At 48.3% G+C, this 18,433-nt stretch overlaps 1 protein-coding gene across 4 annotated transcripts in view; it reads left to right on the forward strand.

The window, feature by feature from the left end:
- SMARCA2 (SWI/SNF related BAF chromatin remodeling complex subunit ATPase 2) overlaps nt 1-18,433 on the forward strand; it is a 356,753-nt gene that overhangs the window by 33,526 nt on the left and 304,794 nt on the right. For all 4 annotated transcript variants that reach the window (XM_073542600.1, XM_073542602.1, XM_073542601.1 and 1 more), the window contains exon 4: nt 9,703-9,952. In XM_073542600.1, coding sequence (XP_073398701.1) covers nt 9,703-9,952 — 250 coding nt within the window. The remainder of the gene's footprint in view (nt 1-9,702; nt 9,953-18,433) is intronic.

The raw sequence follows: 18,433 nt of genomic DNA on the forward strand, positions 1-18,433 counted from the left end.
GGACTATGGGATGGAGGATATGTATGATGGGTATATGGGCACGGGACTATGGGATGGAGCATATGTGTGATGGGTATATGGGCACTGGACTATGGGATGGAGGATATGTATGATGGGTATATGGGCACAGTATTATGGGATGGAGGATATGTGTGTTGGGTATATGGGCACGGGACTATGGGATGGAGGATATGTGTGATGGGTATATGGGCACTGGACTATGGGATGGAGGATATGTATGATGGGTATATGTGCATGGGACTATGGGATGGAGGATATGTATGATGGGTATATGGGCACTGGACTATGGGATGGAGGATATGTATGATGGGTATATGGGCACGGGACTATGGGATGGAGGATATGTATGATGGGTATATGGGCACGGGACTATGGGATGGAGGATATGTGTGATGGGTATATGGGCACTGGACTATGGGATGGAGGATATGTATGATGGGTATATGTGCATGGGACTATGGGATGGAGGATGTGTGATGGGTATATGGGCACTGGACTATGGGAAGGAGGATATGTATGACGGGTATATGGGCACGGGACTATGGGATGGACGATATGTATGACCGGTATATGAGCACGGGACTATGGGATGGAGGATATGTGTGATGGGTATATAGGCACTGGACTATGGGATGGAGGATATGTATGATGGGTATATGGGCACTCGACTATGGGATGGCGAATATGTATGATGGGTATATGGGCATGGGACTATGGGATGGAGGATGTGTGATGGGTATATGGGCACTGGACTATGGGATGGAGGATATGTATGACGGGTATATGGGCACGGGACTATGGCATGGCGGATATGTATGATGGATATATGGGCACTCGACTATGGGATGGCGAATATGTATGATGGGTATATGGGCATGGGACTATGGGATGGAGGATGGGTATATGGGCACTGGACTATGGGATGGAGGATATGTATGATGGGTATATGGGCATGGGCCTATGGGATGGAGGATGTGTGATGGGTATATAGGCACGGGCCTATGGGATGGAGGATATGTATGATGGGTATATGGGCACGGGCCTATGGGATGGTGGATATATATGGGTATATTGGCACGGGACTATGGGATGGAGGATAATTATAACTTGTTATAACTAACCACAGTTAGTTACTATGCCCGGACAGCGCCGGGCTCTTCAGCTAGTTAGCTTATAAAATCCCTTTCCATCACAGTCAGTAGTACCCGGGACCCAGACCACACTTCGCCACCACCAGCTCCCGATTTCTCTGCTTAAGTTATAAACTTAATAGAGGGGTTCGAAGCCAACTCAATTCAGTAGCGTAATTATCTTAAAGGCACGTAAATTCGTTTTTAGAGCATGGAGTCAGAGCTAATAAGTTTTATAATTTATTCCCAAAAAGCGGGCATTTATTACACAGATAACAATGTTACAAAGTTGAGACATTAGAAATGTACAATGCAAATCTAAAATAAACGGGATTAAAATAGAGATTAACACTTACATTTGCTTAGATGGACTTAAGCTAACCATGTGGGGAGGCGGGGCCGGACGTCTCCCTGCATCTGGAATCCTAGCAGCACGGGATCTCCAGCAAGAATGACCTCCCAACTGAGTGAGTGTGTACTATATAGTCCTGGGTCCTGACTTAAAAGGGGCGGTCGGGTGATGGTCCTCCCCCTGCTCTTGGCGTTACAATCTAACTACACAACCTATTATAACTGTATCTCGCAGAGGGTACCTCGTATAAACACGCAAATAGTATCATTTTCTTTAGCTTGTCGAAGGGCATAATTCAAAACCAAACATGCAGTAATTATGTCACACCGTTTAGGAGAAATCCATTTCTCGGATTCTGTCGGGGCTAGTTTTCATAATATACTAACGTGTGTGTTTGAAAAACAGCATGCCACTTAATCAAAATGGCAGCACCTGCACACTTTCTCTTATCGGTTAGTGCCTATTCTCTTCCTATGTTTCAAAGAAAAAAAAAAAAATCACCATCAATATGGCGCCGCCGGGTGCGCATGCACATTAGCATCTATCGTGTTCTGATTCTACTGCGCATGCGCCTTCTGCTCCTTCTTGCTGCAGCCCCAAAAAATGGGCACTACAACAAAATGGTGCCGGCGGCACTTGCACTGTAGCATCTCTCGCTACGTGAGAGATGCTCCTTCGCATGCGCGGTCTCTTGCTCTATTTTGCTGTGTAATTTTTTTTTCTCTTTTCACTGCAGCAACAAGGAGCTGGTGGATGCGCTTGCGCAGTAGCATCTAATACTGATAGATGCTACTGCGCAAGCGCCGGAGCCATTTTGTTGTAGTGTACACTTTTTTTGGCTGCAGCAACAAGGAGGCAGCGCTTGCGCAGTAGCGTCTATCGGAACGCGATAGATGCTAATACGCAGGTGCTCCCGACGGCGCCATGTTGGTGATTTTTTTTCTTTGAAACACAGGAATATAATAGGAGAGTGTGCGCAGATGCTGCCATTTTGATTAAATGACATGCTTTTTTTTTTTTTTTCAAATACACACATTTGTATATTAATTATACAAACTAGGGGGCAGGTCAGTGAGGGATCAGTGACATGGCAGTGGCATATGTCCCCCGATGAAGCCCAGCGCGAAACGTGCGTAGGGGCTCGGTGACTGGACACGCCACATATGCACTTTCTTTATGGGTAAGCATGGTTACTTTCTTGTTCGCCTTATTGGGGGACACAGAGACCATGGGTGTATGCTGCTGCCACTAGGAGGCTGACACTATGCACAAAAAAGGTTAGCTCCTCCTCCGCAGTGTACACCCCACCGACCGGCAGGGAATTCCTCAGTTTAGCTTAGTGTCAGTAGGAGGTGGACATGGGTCTTTAATTAGACTCATATCTACCTCGATGTGCATCGTTCCTTTTCAGGTTTTCCTGGAGGGATACAGTGTGAATGGTCACATCTGTACTCCCACAAGGAGTCTGTGAGTACGGCGTGTACTGCCTCCCCGTATCCTCACAGTTCTCCGTAGCAGGACCACCAGCCTTCCAGGCGGACGCCAACACGAAGATGTGTCAGGCGATCCAGAGGGTCCTCGTCGCCAGTCTCCCACCCACTCGCCTACCAGAGCCTGTCGGTAGGATGAGACGCAGACTCTTCATGTACAGGTACTTTCTTCGAGGATTCGGGCCCGGGACGGGTAAGTATTGGGACCCTTTGGCCTGCAGCATTCCTCCCCGAGGGCACGTTTGCAGCGTCTTCCCTGGAGCAGGAATGCGGTGGCGCTGCGAACTCCTGCGCCCATCCTGCTACAGCCAGCCCCTTCACCGTCCTCTTCTCCCCGACACTCGGATCGGGTATTCCAGGGTCCTCTCGCGGCGGCGCTTCACATTGCGGCACCTCCGCGCCGACCCTGTGCTGACAGGCGGCCGCCGCTAGTAATTTAGGCCCCGGCTTCTGTCGGGCCTACCTTAGCGTCGCGGCCACGCCCCCCGCCCCTTTCTTCTAAGCGGGCTTCTCTCCCGCCCGTTACAGGCCATCCCACCGCTCTTCTCAGCCTGTTCCTGACCAGGGGCGGTGCCGGATTCAGCAGGCGGTTAGCTCCGCCCTCCTTCTTCCCCTGGGAGCGCGTTTTTCCCTGTTTCCTCTCAGGCGGTCGCAATCTTTGCAGCCGCTCAGCCGGACGCCCCTGTCAGCCGGATATCGCTCCCTGGGCCTGTCAGCCGGATATCGCGCTGTCCTGCATCTGCAGAGAGGTGGATACCTTCGTCTCTGGGGTCACCAGACCTTCCGGCACTACCTCAGGTTTCACTATGTCTAACTCCAAATCTGACCGTAACCGCCCTGCGGCTCCCCCCTGCACTCTAGTCAAGTTCTTTGCATGCTCTTCTTGCAATCGCAAACTTCCCTCAGGTCAGTCCACTTCCCTCTGCCTGGATTGTAGCAATCCTATTCAACCTGCCGCCGCCCAGGAGCCATCTAGGGCCCCAGGCGAGAGTGAACCCCCCATGCCCGGCTGGGCCTCGTCTCTATCACAGTCAGTGGCAGACCTCACCACGGTGTCTCAGTCCCTAGTAGCCGTTCTGGATAAGTTACCCCTGGACACCTCTACAGGGTCCAGCAGGCCTCAAGAGGTTCCATCTGAGTTGGCCAGCATTAGTCGCAAAAGACCGAGGCAGGATCTCCAGCCGGAATCCTCTCCTCGCCCCATGTTACCACATAGTCCTTCTCGGCAGCCTCCCTCCCGGGCCTCCTCTCCCGAGTCAGGTGAAGCGCTCTCGGACAGGTCACCTGAGGGGATCTTAGAGCTGGATTCGGACCAGGATGCGAACATGAGGGTTACTGTACAGAACCTCATTGCTGTGATCCATCAGACCTTCGACATTGCTGACCCCCCTGCGAAATCCTCAGATCAGGAGGTTTCGTTCAGACGGGAGGAAACACCCTCCAGGGTATTCCCTTTACATTCCGAGTTTGGAAAGATTTTTACCAGGGAAAGAGGAGATCCGACCAGACGCTTTCAAAGAGGAAAGCGTCTCGGCGTTCTGTACCCGTTTGCTAATGAGCTCACGGACAACTGGTCTGCCTCCCCCTCGATCGACCCGCCCGTGTCCAGGCTTTCTACTAACACGGTTCTCCCGCTTTCAGGCATGGCGTCTCTAAAGGATTCTAATGATAGGATTATAGAATCCCTAGCGAAGTCTGCCTTCGAAGCGGCTTCGACGGCGGTATGCCCAATTTTTGCTTCATCTTGGGCAGCAAAGGCCATAGCTACTTGGGCAGAGTATCTTCATCAGGGCATCCTAGAGAAAGCACATCCAGATCGATTGGCCGATCTCGCCAATCAGATTTCCCATGCGGGGGATTATCTGCTTTCTGCTTCTTTGGATGCCGCATCCTGCGCAGTTCAGGCGTCCAGTAACGTTGTGGCAATCCGACGTACAATTTGGCTCAAGGCCTGGCAGGCGGACCTGTCTTCTAAAAAGTCTCTTACTAATCTGCCTTTTCAGGGAGGGTGCCTCTTTGGATCCCAATTGGACCAGATTATTAAGGACACCACCGGAGGCACGAGTTCTCTCCGGCCTCAGTCCAAGCCTCGCAGACCTCCACTAAGAAGACAGTTTCGACCCTTTTGGGCTTACCGCCGTTTCAATACGGCGGAGACCTCCTCCAACCAACAAAAACCGCAGGCACGCCAAGATAGGAAGAAAGTTTCCTTCAGACCCACTCCCTCCTGGCGTTCCCACTTTTCGCAGGGCAGGCCATCCAGATCCAGATCTGGACGGTCCACATCAGCATGACTATCCTCGGACTCCCGAGGGTCCCTTCCAATTGGGAGGTCGACTCCTGTTCTTCAAGGACGTCTGGCTGACCTCAGTAGAGGACGCTTTGGTCAGAGAGGTTGTATCGTCAGGATACAAGATAAAGTTCGTCTCTCTTCCACGGGATCGTTTCTTCGAATCCCGTCCTCCAAAAGATCCAGCTTTGATCCCGGGGTTCTTTACGGCCATCGACTCTCTCCTCAGCTCCGGGGTCATTGTGCCCGTTCCCGAATCGGAGCGGTTTACAGGGTTTTATTCAAACCTATTTGTCGTGCCGAAAAAAGACGGGGCGGTCCGACCCATCTTGGATCTCAAGCTGCTCAACAAGAGAGTCCGTCTTCGCCACTTCCGGATGGAGTCGGTTCGTTCGGTAATCACTTCCATGGAGGAGCAGGAATTCATGTGTTCAATAGACATCCACGATGCCTATCTACATGTTCCCATATTCTACGGACATCAGAAGTTCCTGCGTTTTGCGGTTCGCCAGGAACATTACTAGTTCATCGCACTGCCCTTCGGTCTCGCCACTGCTCCCAGAGTCTTCACGAAGATCATGGCTGCGTTGATGGCCTTGTTGAGGATCAGAGGTCTCGTTCTTTTTCTGTACCTCGACGATATTCTGATCAAATCTCCCTCTTTCCAACAGGCACGCCTAAGTTTGACGATCGTCCTAGACACTCTTTCCAATTTCGGGTGGATCGTCAACAGGAAAAAGTCCTGTCTGGTTCCTACTCAATGTCTTGTGTTTCTGGGCCTCCTGTTCGACACTCGTCGGTCAAGGGTCTTTCTCCCACAAGAGAAGATTCTCTCCCTGCGACAGGATGTACAATCGCTGCAGACCACACGATTTCCGACCCTCCGAACAACCATGAGGGTCCTGGGAAAGATGGTGGCGGCGATAGAAGCAGTTCCCTTTGCCCAATTTCACGCCAGACCTCTCTAACATGCCATTTTGTCGAGGTGGAACAGGTCTGCTCTGTCCCTGGATCGCCCTGTTCGTCTTTCATGCCGGATCAAGCGGTCACTCAACTGGTGGTTGACGTCACCTCTCATCCTCTTGGGGCGGTCTTTTCTTCCCGTTCACTGGCAGATTGTAACAACGGATGCCAGCCTCCTCGGCTGGTGTGCAGTGTTCCGCCATCAACACCGTTCAGGGTCGTTGGTCGACTCCGGAATCTGCTCTGCCAATCAACGTCCTAGCGATACGAGCGATCCATCTGGCTCTCGTCCACTGGGAGAGGCTCCTCAGGGGCCTGCCTGTCCGGATCCAGACAGACAATGCCACAGCGGTGGCATATGTCAACCGCCAAGGAGGGACACACTGTCCCAGCCCTGGCAGAAGTGTCCAAGATCCTTCAGTGGGCAGAGATTTCGGTACCGACACTCTCAGCGGTACACATTCCCGGCGTAGACAACTGGGCCGCCGATTTTCTCAGCCGCGAGGGTCTCGCGGCAGGAGAGTGGTCCCTACATCCGGAGGTATTTCTTCAGCTCTGCCGTCGTTGGGGAACCCCGGACGTAGATCTGCTAGCTTCTCGCCTCAACAGGAAAGTCCCACAGTTTGTATCCAGGGCTCGAGATCCTCTCGCAGTGGGCGCCGATGCTCTGGCCATTCCTTGGTCGCAGTTCAAGCTCCCCTACCTGTTTCCTCCCCTGCCTCTTCTTCCCAAGCTGTTGAAGATCAAAGCAGAAGAAATTCCAGTCATTCTCATCGCCCCGAATTGGCCCAGAAGGTCTTGGTTCGCGGACATTGTCAACCTTCTTGCGGACGCCCCCTGGAAGCTTCCAGACAAGGCAGATCTGCTGTCTCAAGGCCCGATTTGCCACCCCAATTCTCAGCCGCTAAATTTAACGGCGTGGCTGTTGAGACCGAGGTTTTGAAACGAGCAGGATTTTCCGGTCGAGTAATTCATACCATGATCCGAGCCAGGAAGCCATCATCTTCCAAAATTTACTACCGTACTTGGAAGGCCTATTTCACTTGGTGTGAGGCCAATAACATCGTGCCCATGTGCTTTTTGCTCCCTTCCGTTCTGGCGTTTCTTCAGGTAGGGCTGGATGCGGGGCTTGCTCTGTTCCTTGAAGGGTCAAGTTTCGGCGCTGTCCATTTTGTCTCAGAAGACGTTGGCCTCCCGCCCTCAGGTCAAAACCTTTCTTCAGGGCGTGGCTCACACGGCTCCTCAGTATCGAGCACCCGTGGATCCATGGGATCTTAATCTGGTTCTTGAGGTTCTGCAAGGTTCTCCTTTTGAACCTCTCAGGGATGTTTCCCTTTCTCTCCTTTCTTAGAAGGTAGCTTTTCTGGTGGCCATCACTTCCATTTGGCGCGTGTCAGAATTGGCGGCTCTTTCTTGCCGCTCTCCTTTCTTGGTACTTCACCAGGACAAGGTAATTCTGCGGCCTCCGCCCTCTTTTCTTCCGAAGGTGGTGTCCTCCTTTCACCTCAATGAGGATATTGTTCTGCCGTCCTTCTGTCCGAGTCCAACTCACCCTCGGGAGCGGTCCCTGAACAAGCCGGATCTGGTCAGGGCGATGAAAGTCTGTCTAGGACGACTTCCTTGCGAAAGACAGACTCTCTTTTTATCATTCCAGATGGGGCGTGGAAAGGTCACCCGGCTTTCAAAGCTACTATTGCTCGCTGGATCAGATCGGCAATTTTGGAGGCCTACCGGGTTAAGCATCAAGTGGCCCCTCCGGGGATCAGAGCGCACTCTACCCGGGCAGTGGGTGCTTCCTGGGCGGTACGCCACAGAGCCTCCATGCTGCAGCTTTGCAAAGCTGCAACATGGTCTTCGGTTCACACGTTTGTGAAATTCTACAAGGTCCACACCTACGCTTCGGCGGACGCCAGCCTAGGTAGAAGGATCCTGCAGGCAGCGGTGGTGAGTCCACTGGCCTGATGGAAGTTTGTTTCCCACCCCAGGGACTGCTTTGGGACGTCCCATGGTCTCTGTGTCCCCCAATAAGGCAAACGAGAAAACAGGATTTTTGGGTTGCTTACCGTAAAATCTGTTTCTCGGAGCCTTCATTGGGGGACACAGCACCCTCCCATGTTCTACAGCTCCTGTTCTTACTTTGGTTGATTGGTTACAGTTGAGTTGTTTGAAAAGAGAACAATCTATTGTTACTTCTCCTACAGCTTTCTCACTAACTGAGGAATTCCCAGCCAGTCGGTGGGGTGTACACTGCGGAGGAGGCGCTAACCTTTTTTTGTGTATAGTGTCAGCCTCCTAGTGGCAGCAGCATACACCCATGGTCTCTGTGTCCCCCAATGAAGACTCCGAGAAACAGATTTTACGGTAAGTAACCCAAAAATCCTGTTTTTTCTTCTTTCCCCATACCTTTTTTGCAAAAAGCACTTTAATGGAAGGTTCTGTATGAATTTCCTGTGTCCCTTAGCATGGATTTTACCTTGGCAATAATAATAGACGGCCAAGGGTGGGACTTTGTTGCATGGTAATGAATTTTCATACAGATTTGGGGTTTTTCATTTAATTTTGTACCATTGCATTTACTATGCATGTGCAGGCGATCCTATTCCCCCTTTTTTCTGTGTCATCTCCGGTATCTGACCATATGATTGTACTTTGAATATACTTTTTTGCACCTGTATTAATAAAGAGCAAATAATTTTGATATTATAAAAAATTTGTATTTCTATTGATTTCTTGGCGTTGTACTCCAATTTTTATGTAGGTTTATATATTATGAATAACTGATCAGAGCACCACATACACCAACCCCGCCTTAGTACACGCGCATACCATTAACACAAAACTGAAAATAAAGATTAAGAAACAACAAAACGGATTTCATCAACCAAGGTATCATTTTATTCAGTATAACGGCACCGACCTGACACTGTGTAGGTTACTGTGCACAGTCCTGCTGACAGGTTTCTTTTAACCCCTCTAACGTCCTAACAATAAAAACTTGTTTCAAAAAATGATGCAGATGTAAAGTAGATGTGGGAAATGTAATTTATTAACTATTTTGTGTGACTCACTCTTGTTTAAGGGTATGAGAATGAAAAGTTTTAAAAATGCGAAATTTTTGCCAAGTTTCTGATATTTCCACAAACGCAAGTCCTATAAACCAAATTCTACTATGGTCACGAAGCACAATATGTCACAAAAAAAAAATTTCTCTGAATCACTGGGACCCGTTAAAGTGTTCCAGAGTTATTGCTACATAAAGTGGCGCTGGTCAGATTTTTAAAAATGTGGCCTGGTCATAGGGTCAAAATTGGCTTTGTCACTAAGGGGTTAAGTAAATATTTTTAGATATATTTATATTTTTACAAATTGCCATAAAATCCGTTTGACAATGGTCTTCAGACGTTTGTTTTTGTTAGTCTCTTGATGATTTTATATATATATATTTTTTTTTTTCAGGCCAAACTTCAGAACTCAATGTCCCAAGTATCCCTCAGAAACTGTCAGTACCACCGCCAAGTGGCAGACCATCCCCAGCACCACCTGCAGCTCCACCATCTGTCACTTTGCCTGGTCCATCAGTCCCCCAGCCTACACCTGGGCAGCCAGCACCAATTGTTCAACTTCAGCAAAAACAGAACCGAATAAGTCCTATCCAGAAACCACAGGGCTTAGATCCTGTTGAAATACTACAAGAAAGAGAATACAGGTAGAAAATAAAGCTCTCATAACACATTGAAGATTGCAGATTACCCACCATACATCTTGCTGATATTTAGTTTTCTCTAGAAGTAAGGAAGATTTCTCTCTAACCTCTTGAATAGTTAAGATTCAGACACATCAAAATCATTTTTCTCAGATCAGTTATACATCATTTTATTTTCAATAGTTTATAAATATCAGTGCCATTCAGCATTAGAGATTAGCATCTTATAATCGTTCAGATTGCTCGTCTTGTTTATGACTAATAATCTATTTTCACTTCTTCAAGAAGTGTTCCATGCACACACTTCTGATATTGGGGGAAGAGAAAAAAAGAACCCGTGATTGCATTATACTGTCATCAGCTGTAAACAGTGGCAGGCTGCTGCGAAGCTACAATGCTGATTCATGGCTATAGTAATTATAACATTCTTGCAGTAATTTTCTGGTGAAGAACACCGAAAAGTGATAACTAGAGTTGAGCAAATTTGTTCAGATTCGATTCTGAATACGATTGGCAGCAAATACTGTTTATTCGTCGAACACAGCCAAACGTCATTAGAGTCAGTGGGAGTAGACGTTACCGAATTTGTTTGGAACTGACCATCAAACATACATTCGGCACGAATAGGGAACTAATATTGCAAATTCAGATTCTGCAACCAAATCTGAACAAATTCGCTCTACTCTAGTGATAACCATTTTGGAAAGAAATTTTAGGTTATACATTTATTTTTTTTGCATTTTCAGATTTTTTTTACTTCTCTACCAAGAGCAATTGTTGCCACATGAGGGTTTTTTTTTTTTTGTAGCGGTGAATTTTAGTTTTGAATGGCACCATTCATTTTACCATTCAATGCACTGTTAAAACTGGATGAAGAAATCCAATCATGGTGAAATTTGACAAATTTGGTGGATTTTGTTTTTAAGAGGTTAAGTAAGGAACCTGATGACAGGAAATGGTAAAACCTAAAAAATAATTTTTTTTTTCTCAATAACAAAAAGGGACACAATAGCCTTGGCACTAGGTAGAAAAAACAACCAAAAAGGCTATTCCTGGCCCTCTGTACTTTCTCTTCAGAGGCTAGGCAGCTCATTTTTAGTCTAGTGTCTGATGATTTAGCGAATCCTGCTTTGAGCAGGGGGTTGGACCAGATGGCCCAGGAGGTCCCTTCCAACTCTACGATTCTATGAAAGAGACTGACTCGCCATGTTTTCAAGTTTACTCCATTCTCTCCTTCGTCTCATTGGGGGACACAGGTACTGTGGGTGTATGCTACTGCCACCTGGAGGCTGACACTAAGTGGACAAAAAAAGTTAGCTCCTCCTCCGCTGCATACACCCTCGCCCCGATTGTGGGAGGAAACCAGTTTTTTGCTTAGTGTCCTTTGGTGGCACACACGTCTGGATGTCTCCAGACTATTTGTTTTGTTTTTTTTTCTTTTTTGTTTTCTTCCCTTGAAGATGAGACGGTGCGACGGATCCTATTGAAAGGGTCCGATCTCCCCAAACCATAACCATCAATGGGCGAGCACGCGTTGAGTATCCTTTCCCGCACCGTGGGACATATCTGGGTCTTTTTCCCCAGACTTCTATTTTTCTTTTATTTTATGAAGATAAGACAGGGGCAACGCATCCTATTGAAAGGATCCGATTTCCCCAAACCATCAACGGGCGAGCACGTGCGAGTATCCCTCCACGTATCCTCTCCCGCGACATGGGACATAATGCCGGACTTAGCCCTGTCCACCCCTAGGTATTTAAACCATGGGCTTGCACAGAGGCACAAGACTAGTCTATGCGGCCCCTACTGCTCCACCACCGCTAGACGGCGGTGCTGCATGGCGGCGGACGGTCCCTCTCCTCGCCCCTGCAGGGGGGACGGAGCTAGGGTGCCTGCACCGTCCAGAAAATTACCCCATCCCCTCTACCTGGTGCGCTAAATCTGTAGCGGAGGTTTTCGCAGGTATGGAGGACTGGGGAGGGCCGCCAGCGCGGATATCGGTCCATGGAGCGGCTCAGAGAAGGGCCAGTGGGATCGCCATGATTGCGGGGCCGCCAGCCCGCGGGCAGGGGTTGAAATTTAGCCCACGGCTTCAGCCGTGACTAGGCCATGGGTGGAAGTCCCGCCCTTGGCGTGATGTCCTTTCCGGCGCCGCCCCCCATGGCTAGGGCAGACGCGAACAAATTGAGCCCCTGGTCTCATTACAGGGTAAGCCGCGAGCGGGAGTGGACGTCTCGGCCTACTCAAGGGAGAAAGGAGCGCAGAGGCAGCGGCAGGAGCACGTGGGGACACAAGATCAGGGTAAGGGCGACCCCGACCCTGGAGCCGCGCTACGTGCGATAAGGGGGGGTTGGTTTCCTCCTCCTCCCTTCCCTCAACCCTCTTATAGAAAGCAGAGGAGGTTATTGAGCCTGGCAGCAATATGACCGCAAAAGGGAAATCACACACGTTCCTTTTATGCCGCATGCATTTCCTGTGGGGCTAGTTTTCCATGAGCGCAAAGTAAAAAAAGGTATTTGACGCCTGTGACTCCGAACGCGCCAGGAGCCCTCCCCTGCGTCGGAGCCCAGGGGTCCGGATCCCCCGGAATGGGCTTTATCGCTTTCACGGTCTATGGCATCGCTAACGAAGGCGATCGAGACCCTTCAGGCCCCAGATAGGAGCAGAGGTGGCGGCTCGCCGATCTGGGAGGGATCGTCCACCTCACTAGAGCCTCCGGCCTGCAGGGGCCGTACTCTCTAGGCAGGCGCATAGGAAAAGAACCCACACTGCGTCGCCGGGCCCGTCCGGTGCTTCGGCATCCGTGAATACGGCGTCTCGTTCACCATCACCATTATCCGGGAGAGAGAAGAGTTCAGATAATGACGCAGATGAGGCCCTGGACCTGGATACTCCAGGGTGTCGGGAAAAGGTTGACAGTCTCATCTAAGCTGTCAATCAGACTTTGGGTATTGAAGATGACGTCCCCCTAGCCTCAGGTCATAAGGTGTCCTTTAAGAGGGCCAAGCGGCCGCATAGGGTGTTTAACACTCACCCGGAGTTCGAGGACATAGTACAGTGTCACAGGGAACGACCGGACAGGCGTTTCTTGGGCCAGAAGACGCTAGAAGCAAGATATCAGTTTGCACCGGAGTTCTGTAAAAAATGGGCGGAATCTCCAGTCGTGGATCCTCCAGTGTCACGCTTAGCCTCGAAAACTTTATTATCAGTACCTAGTGTCTCTTCCATTAAAGACCCCACAGATCGGCTCATAGAAAGCTTGGCCCGCTCAGTATATGAAGCATCAGGATCGGCACCCTCTCCCTCATTCGCAGCGACCTGGGTAGCCAAAGCCATGATGTCATGGTCTGAGTCAAGCTCCTGCAGGATAGGGACCTGCCGTCGGAGGTGTCAGAGATAGCAAGTCAGATCGCAATGGCGGGTGACTACTTAATCAGTGCCTTCTTAGGCTGGTTTCACATTTGCGTTTTTTTTCGCGGTAATTTAGCGCTAAATAGCGCATGCGTTTTTTTTTCCTATACTTTGCATGGGATGCGCTTATGTGCGCATACACATGCGTTTGTACGCGTTTTACCGCGCATGCGTTTTTTTGCGGTATGCGCTCGGGCGCACAAAATGCAACTTGTTGCATTTTTTGTGCGTCCGATTTGCCTCAAAAAAACGCATGCGCGCGCAATGCGTTTTTTTACAGCAAGACACCCATTATAAGTCTATGGTGAGCATATGTGCGCATTGGCATGCTTATGTATGCGTTTTTTTGCACATGCGTTTTTTTTTTTTACCATTAGTTTAGACAATGGAATTTAGGGGTTTGGGTAAAGTTAGGGTTAGTTAAGGGGGGTTAGGGTTAGGGTCAGGGTTAGGGTTAAGTATGGTTTGGTTAAGGGTTAGGGTCAGGGTTAGGGTCAGGGTTAGGGTTAAGTATGGTTTGGTTAAGGGTTAGGGTCAGGGTTAGGGTCAGGGTTAGGGTCAGGGTTAGGGTTAGGGTTAAGTATGGTTTGGTTAAGGGTTAGGGTCTGGGTTAGGGTTAAGTATGGTTTGGTTAAGGGTTAGGGTCAGGGTTAGGGTTAGGGTTAAGTATGGTTTGGTTAAGGGTTAGGGTCAGGGTTAGGGTTAGGGTTAAGTATGGTTTGGTTAAGGGTTAGGGTCATGGTTAGGGTTAAGTATGGTTTGGTTAAGGGTTAGGGTCAGGGTTAGGGTCAGGGTTAGGGTTAAGTATGGTTTGGTTAAGGGTTAGGGTCAGGGTTAGGGTTAAGTATGGTTTGGTTAAGGGTTAGGGTCAGGGTTAGGGTTAAGTATGGTTTGGTTAAGGGTTAGGGTCAGGGTTAGGGTTAGGGTCAGGGTTAGGGTTAAGTATGGTTTGGTTAAGGGTTAGGGTCAGGGTTAGGGTTAAGTATGGTTTGGTTAAGGGTTAGGGTTAAGTATGGTTTGGTTAAGGGTTAGGGTCAGGGTTAGGGTTAAGTATGGTTTGGTTAAGGGTTAGGGTCAGGGTTAGGGTTAAGTATGGTTTGGTTAAGGGTTAGGGTCAGGGTTAGGGTCAGGGTCAGGGTTAGGGTCAGGGTTAGGGTTAAGTATGGTTTGGTTAAGGGTTATGGTCAGGGTTAGGGTTAAGTATGGTTTGGTTAAGGGTTAGGGTCAGGGTTAGGGTTAAGTATGGTTTGGTTAAGGGTTAGGGTCAGGGTTAGGGTTAGGGTCAGGGTTAGGGTTAGTAAAGTCATGGTTTGGGTTAGTGTGAGGGGCCACCTAATGTTGGAAAAAACGCAAACGCGGTAAAAACGCATACAAACGCATAAAAACGCTGCGTTTTTTTCATGCATGCTCCTAAAAATGCTTGAAAAAAACGCAGCAGTTGTATGCTTTTGTATGCGTTTTTCAATGCGTTTTTTTGCGGGAAAAACGCGCTGCAAAAAAAAGCAAGTGTGAAACAGGCCTTAGATGTGGCTAATTGCGCGGCACTAGCGGCGGCAAATGCAATCTCCATTAGGAGGGCCCTATGGTTGAGAATGTGGCGGGCCGATTCGATTTCCAAAAAATCCTTGACTTCTCTGCCTTTTCAGGGTAGTCGCCTATTTGGGGAAAAATTGGACCAACTCATCTCTGATGCTACGGGGGGAAAAAAGCAGTTTTCTCCCGCAGCAGAAAATCAAACCGCCGTTTCGTCAGGCGCGGTTTCGGGCATTTCGCAACCCTGGGTACATGGAAAAGCGAGCATGCTCGGGTGATCTCCAAAAATTTTGGCGTGCTCGGAGATTTAGTTTGTCGCCTCAGCGGCACGATTTATGGCTGCTGGACAGCCTGAAAACACATGGGAATTCCCTAACAAACAGGCAATCCCCACATGTATTCAAGCTGTCCAGCAGCCACAAATCATGCAGCTGCATCGAAAGAAACGAAATCTCCAAGCAAGCTAAATTACCTGGAGGTCACCCGAGCAACGAGTGTACGCGCTCATCACTACTAATTAACTTTTGGGCACCTTCCACTGACCTCTGTCAGAGGTCATATGCTGGTAAGCCACTTCTACTTCAGTCCCTGACTTTTGTCAAGACTAGACTGTAAACTCTTTTTATTCTGGTTAATGTAGCCTATGCACTGGCTCATCTCCTTCACTTCCAATGTAGGCATTTTTATCGGGAAATTGTTTTCTGCGTGCTTAAAAAGCACTATTTTGCCAAGATGCTCCGTGGCACAGCATGCTCTATCAATACTGCTCAACAATATTTAACCCCTTCCTGACATGAGACGTACTATCCCGTCCATGGGACCTGGGCCCCTATGCCCATGGACGGGATAGTACGTCTAGCGCGATCAGCGGCGCCCTTGTGGTGAGTGCCGCTGATCGCGGCCGGGTGTCAGCTGATTATCACAGCTGACACCCGGCACAATGTGTCAGGGGCGGTCACGGACCGCCCCCGACACGTTAACCCCTTGCACACCGCGATCAAACATGATCGCGGTGTACCGGGGGTTAAAGGGAAGCATCGGCAGGGAGGGGGCTCCCTCCGTGCTTCCTTGAGCCCCCCACGGCAGCGCAATGTGCAGCGCTGCTGCGGGGGGCTCCTTTCCTCCAGGCCCCCGAATCCAAGATGGCGACGGGGGCCTGAGGAAGCTGGCTTCCTCAGTGCCTGCAAAGCGCCGGCATGAGGAAGCCTTCTGCAGTGCCTGTGTCAGATCGCTGATCTGTGATGTGACAGATCAGCGATCTGTCACAGGACAGTGATGTCCCACCTGGGACTATTTAATAAAGTAAAAAAAAAAATAAAAAAAGTGTTAAAATAATTTAAAAAAAATCGCCAAATAAATTAGAAAAAAAAAAATATTCCCCCAATAAATCCATTTTTTGGAAATAAAAAAAAACAAACAATAAAAGTACACATATTAGGTATCGCCGCGTCCGTAATGACCCGCCCTATAAAACTGTCCCATTAGTTAACCCCTTTAGCGAACCCCTTAAAAAATAAAAAACGAAGCAAAAAATAATGATTTTTTATCATACCGCCAAACAAAAAGTGTAATAACGCGCGATCAAAAAGACGCATATAAATATCCATGGTACCGCTGAAAACGTCATCTTGTCCCGCAAAAAACGAGCTGCCACACAGCATCATCAGCGAAAAAATAAAGTTATAGCTCGCAGAATAAAGCGAAGCAAAAATAATTATTTTTTATATAAAATCGTTTTCATTGCATAAAACCGACAAAAACATAAAAAAATGACATAAATGAGGTATCGCTGTAACCGTACTGACCCGAAGAATAAAACCGCTTTATCAATTTTACCGCACGCGGAACGGTGTAAATGCACCCCCCCAAAAGAAATTCATGAAACGCTGGTTTTTGTTCATTCTGTGTCCCAAAAATAGGAATAAAAAGCGATCAAAAAATGTCACGTGCCCGAAAATGGTAGCAATAAAAACGTCAACTCGTCCCGCAAAAAATAAGACCTCACATGACTCGGTGGGTCAAAATACGGAAAAATTATAGCTCTCAATATGTGGTGATGCAAAAACTATTTTTACAATAAAAAGCGTCTTTTAGCGTGCGACAGCTGCCAAATATAAAAACCGCCATAAATAGTAAATCAAACCCCCCCGTCATCACCCCCTTAGTTGGGGAAAAATAATAAAATTAAAAAAAAAGTATTTATCTCCATTTTCCGGTTAGGGTTAGGGCTAGGGTTAGGGCTCAGATTAGGGTTAGGGGTGTGTTGGGGTTAGGGTTGGAGTTATAATTGGGGGGTTTCCACTGTTTGGGCACATCAGGGGCTCTCCAAATGCAACATGGCGTCTGATCTCAATTCCAGCCAATTTTGAGTTGAAAAAGTCAAATGTTGCTCCATCCCTTCCAAGCTCTGCCATGCGCCCAAACAGTGTTTTACCCCACATGTAGGGTATCAACCTACTCAGGACAAATTGCAAAACAATTTTTGGGGTCCAATTTCTCCTGTTACCCTTAGGAAAATAAAAAATTGGGGGCAAAAATATCATTTTTGTGGAAAAAAATGATTTTTTTATTTTCACGTCCGAGTGTTATAAACTTCTGTGAAGCACTTGGGGGTTCAAAGTGCTCACCACACATCTAGATAAGTTCCGTGGGGGGTCTAGTGTCCAAAATGGGGTCACTTGTGGGGAGTTTCAATAGTTTAGGTACATCAGGGGCTCTCCAAACGCACATGACACCCGCAGACCATTCCATCAAAGTCTGCATTCCAAAACGTCACTGCTTCCCTTCCGAGCCCCGACGTGTGTCCATACAGTAGTTTTCTCCCACATATGGGGTGTCAGCGTACTCAGGCCAAATTGGACAACAACTTTTGGGGGTCCAATTTCTCCTGTTACCCTTGGGAAAATGAAAAAATTGGGGACTAATTGATCATGTTTCTGGAAAAAATACGATTTTTTTATTTTCATGCCCTGGCATTATAAACTTCTGTGAAGCTCTTGGGGGTTCAAAGTGCTCACCTCACATCTAGATAAGTTCCTTAGTGGGTCTAGTTTTCAAAATGGGGTCATTTGTGGGGGGTTTCCACTGTTTAGGTACATTAGGGGCTCTCCAAAGGCAACATAACACCCGCAGACCATTCCATCAAAGTCTGCATTCCAAAACGTCACTACTTCCCTTCCGAGCCCCGACGTGTGCCCATACAGTAGTTTTCTCCCACATATGGGGTATCAGCATACTCAGGACAAATTGGACAACAACTTTTGAGGTCCAATTTCTCCTGGTACCCTTGGGAAAATAAAAAAATGGTGACTAAAAGATCATGTTTGTGGAAAAAATACAAATTTTTTATTTTCACGCCCGGGCATTATAAACTTCTGTGAAGCACCGGGGGGGTCAAAGTGCTCACCACACATCTAGATAAGTTCCTTAGGGGGTCTAGTTTCCAAAATGCTGTCATTTGTGGGGGGTTCCCACTGTTTTGGTACATCAGGAGTTTTCCAAACGCGACATGGTGTCCGATCTCAATTCCAGCCAAAAACG

This window comes from Dendrobates tinctorius, unplaced genomic scaffold, assembly GCF_039654945.1.
Source record: "Dendrobates tinctorius isolate UK_male_01 unplaced genomic scaffold, ASM3965494v1 ptg000128l, whole genome shotgun sequence".
NCBI classification, from domain to species: domain Eukaryota; kingdom Metazoa; phylum Chordata; class Amphibia; order Anura; family Dendrobatidae; genus Dendrobates; species Dendrobates tinctorius.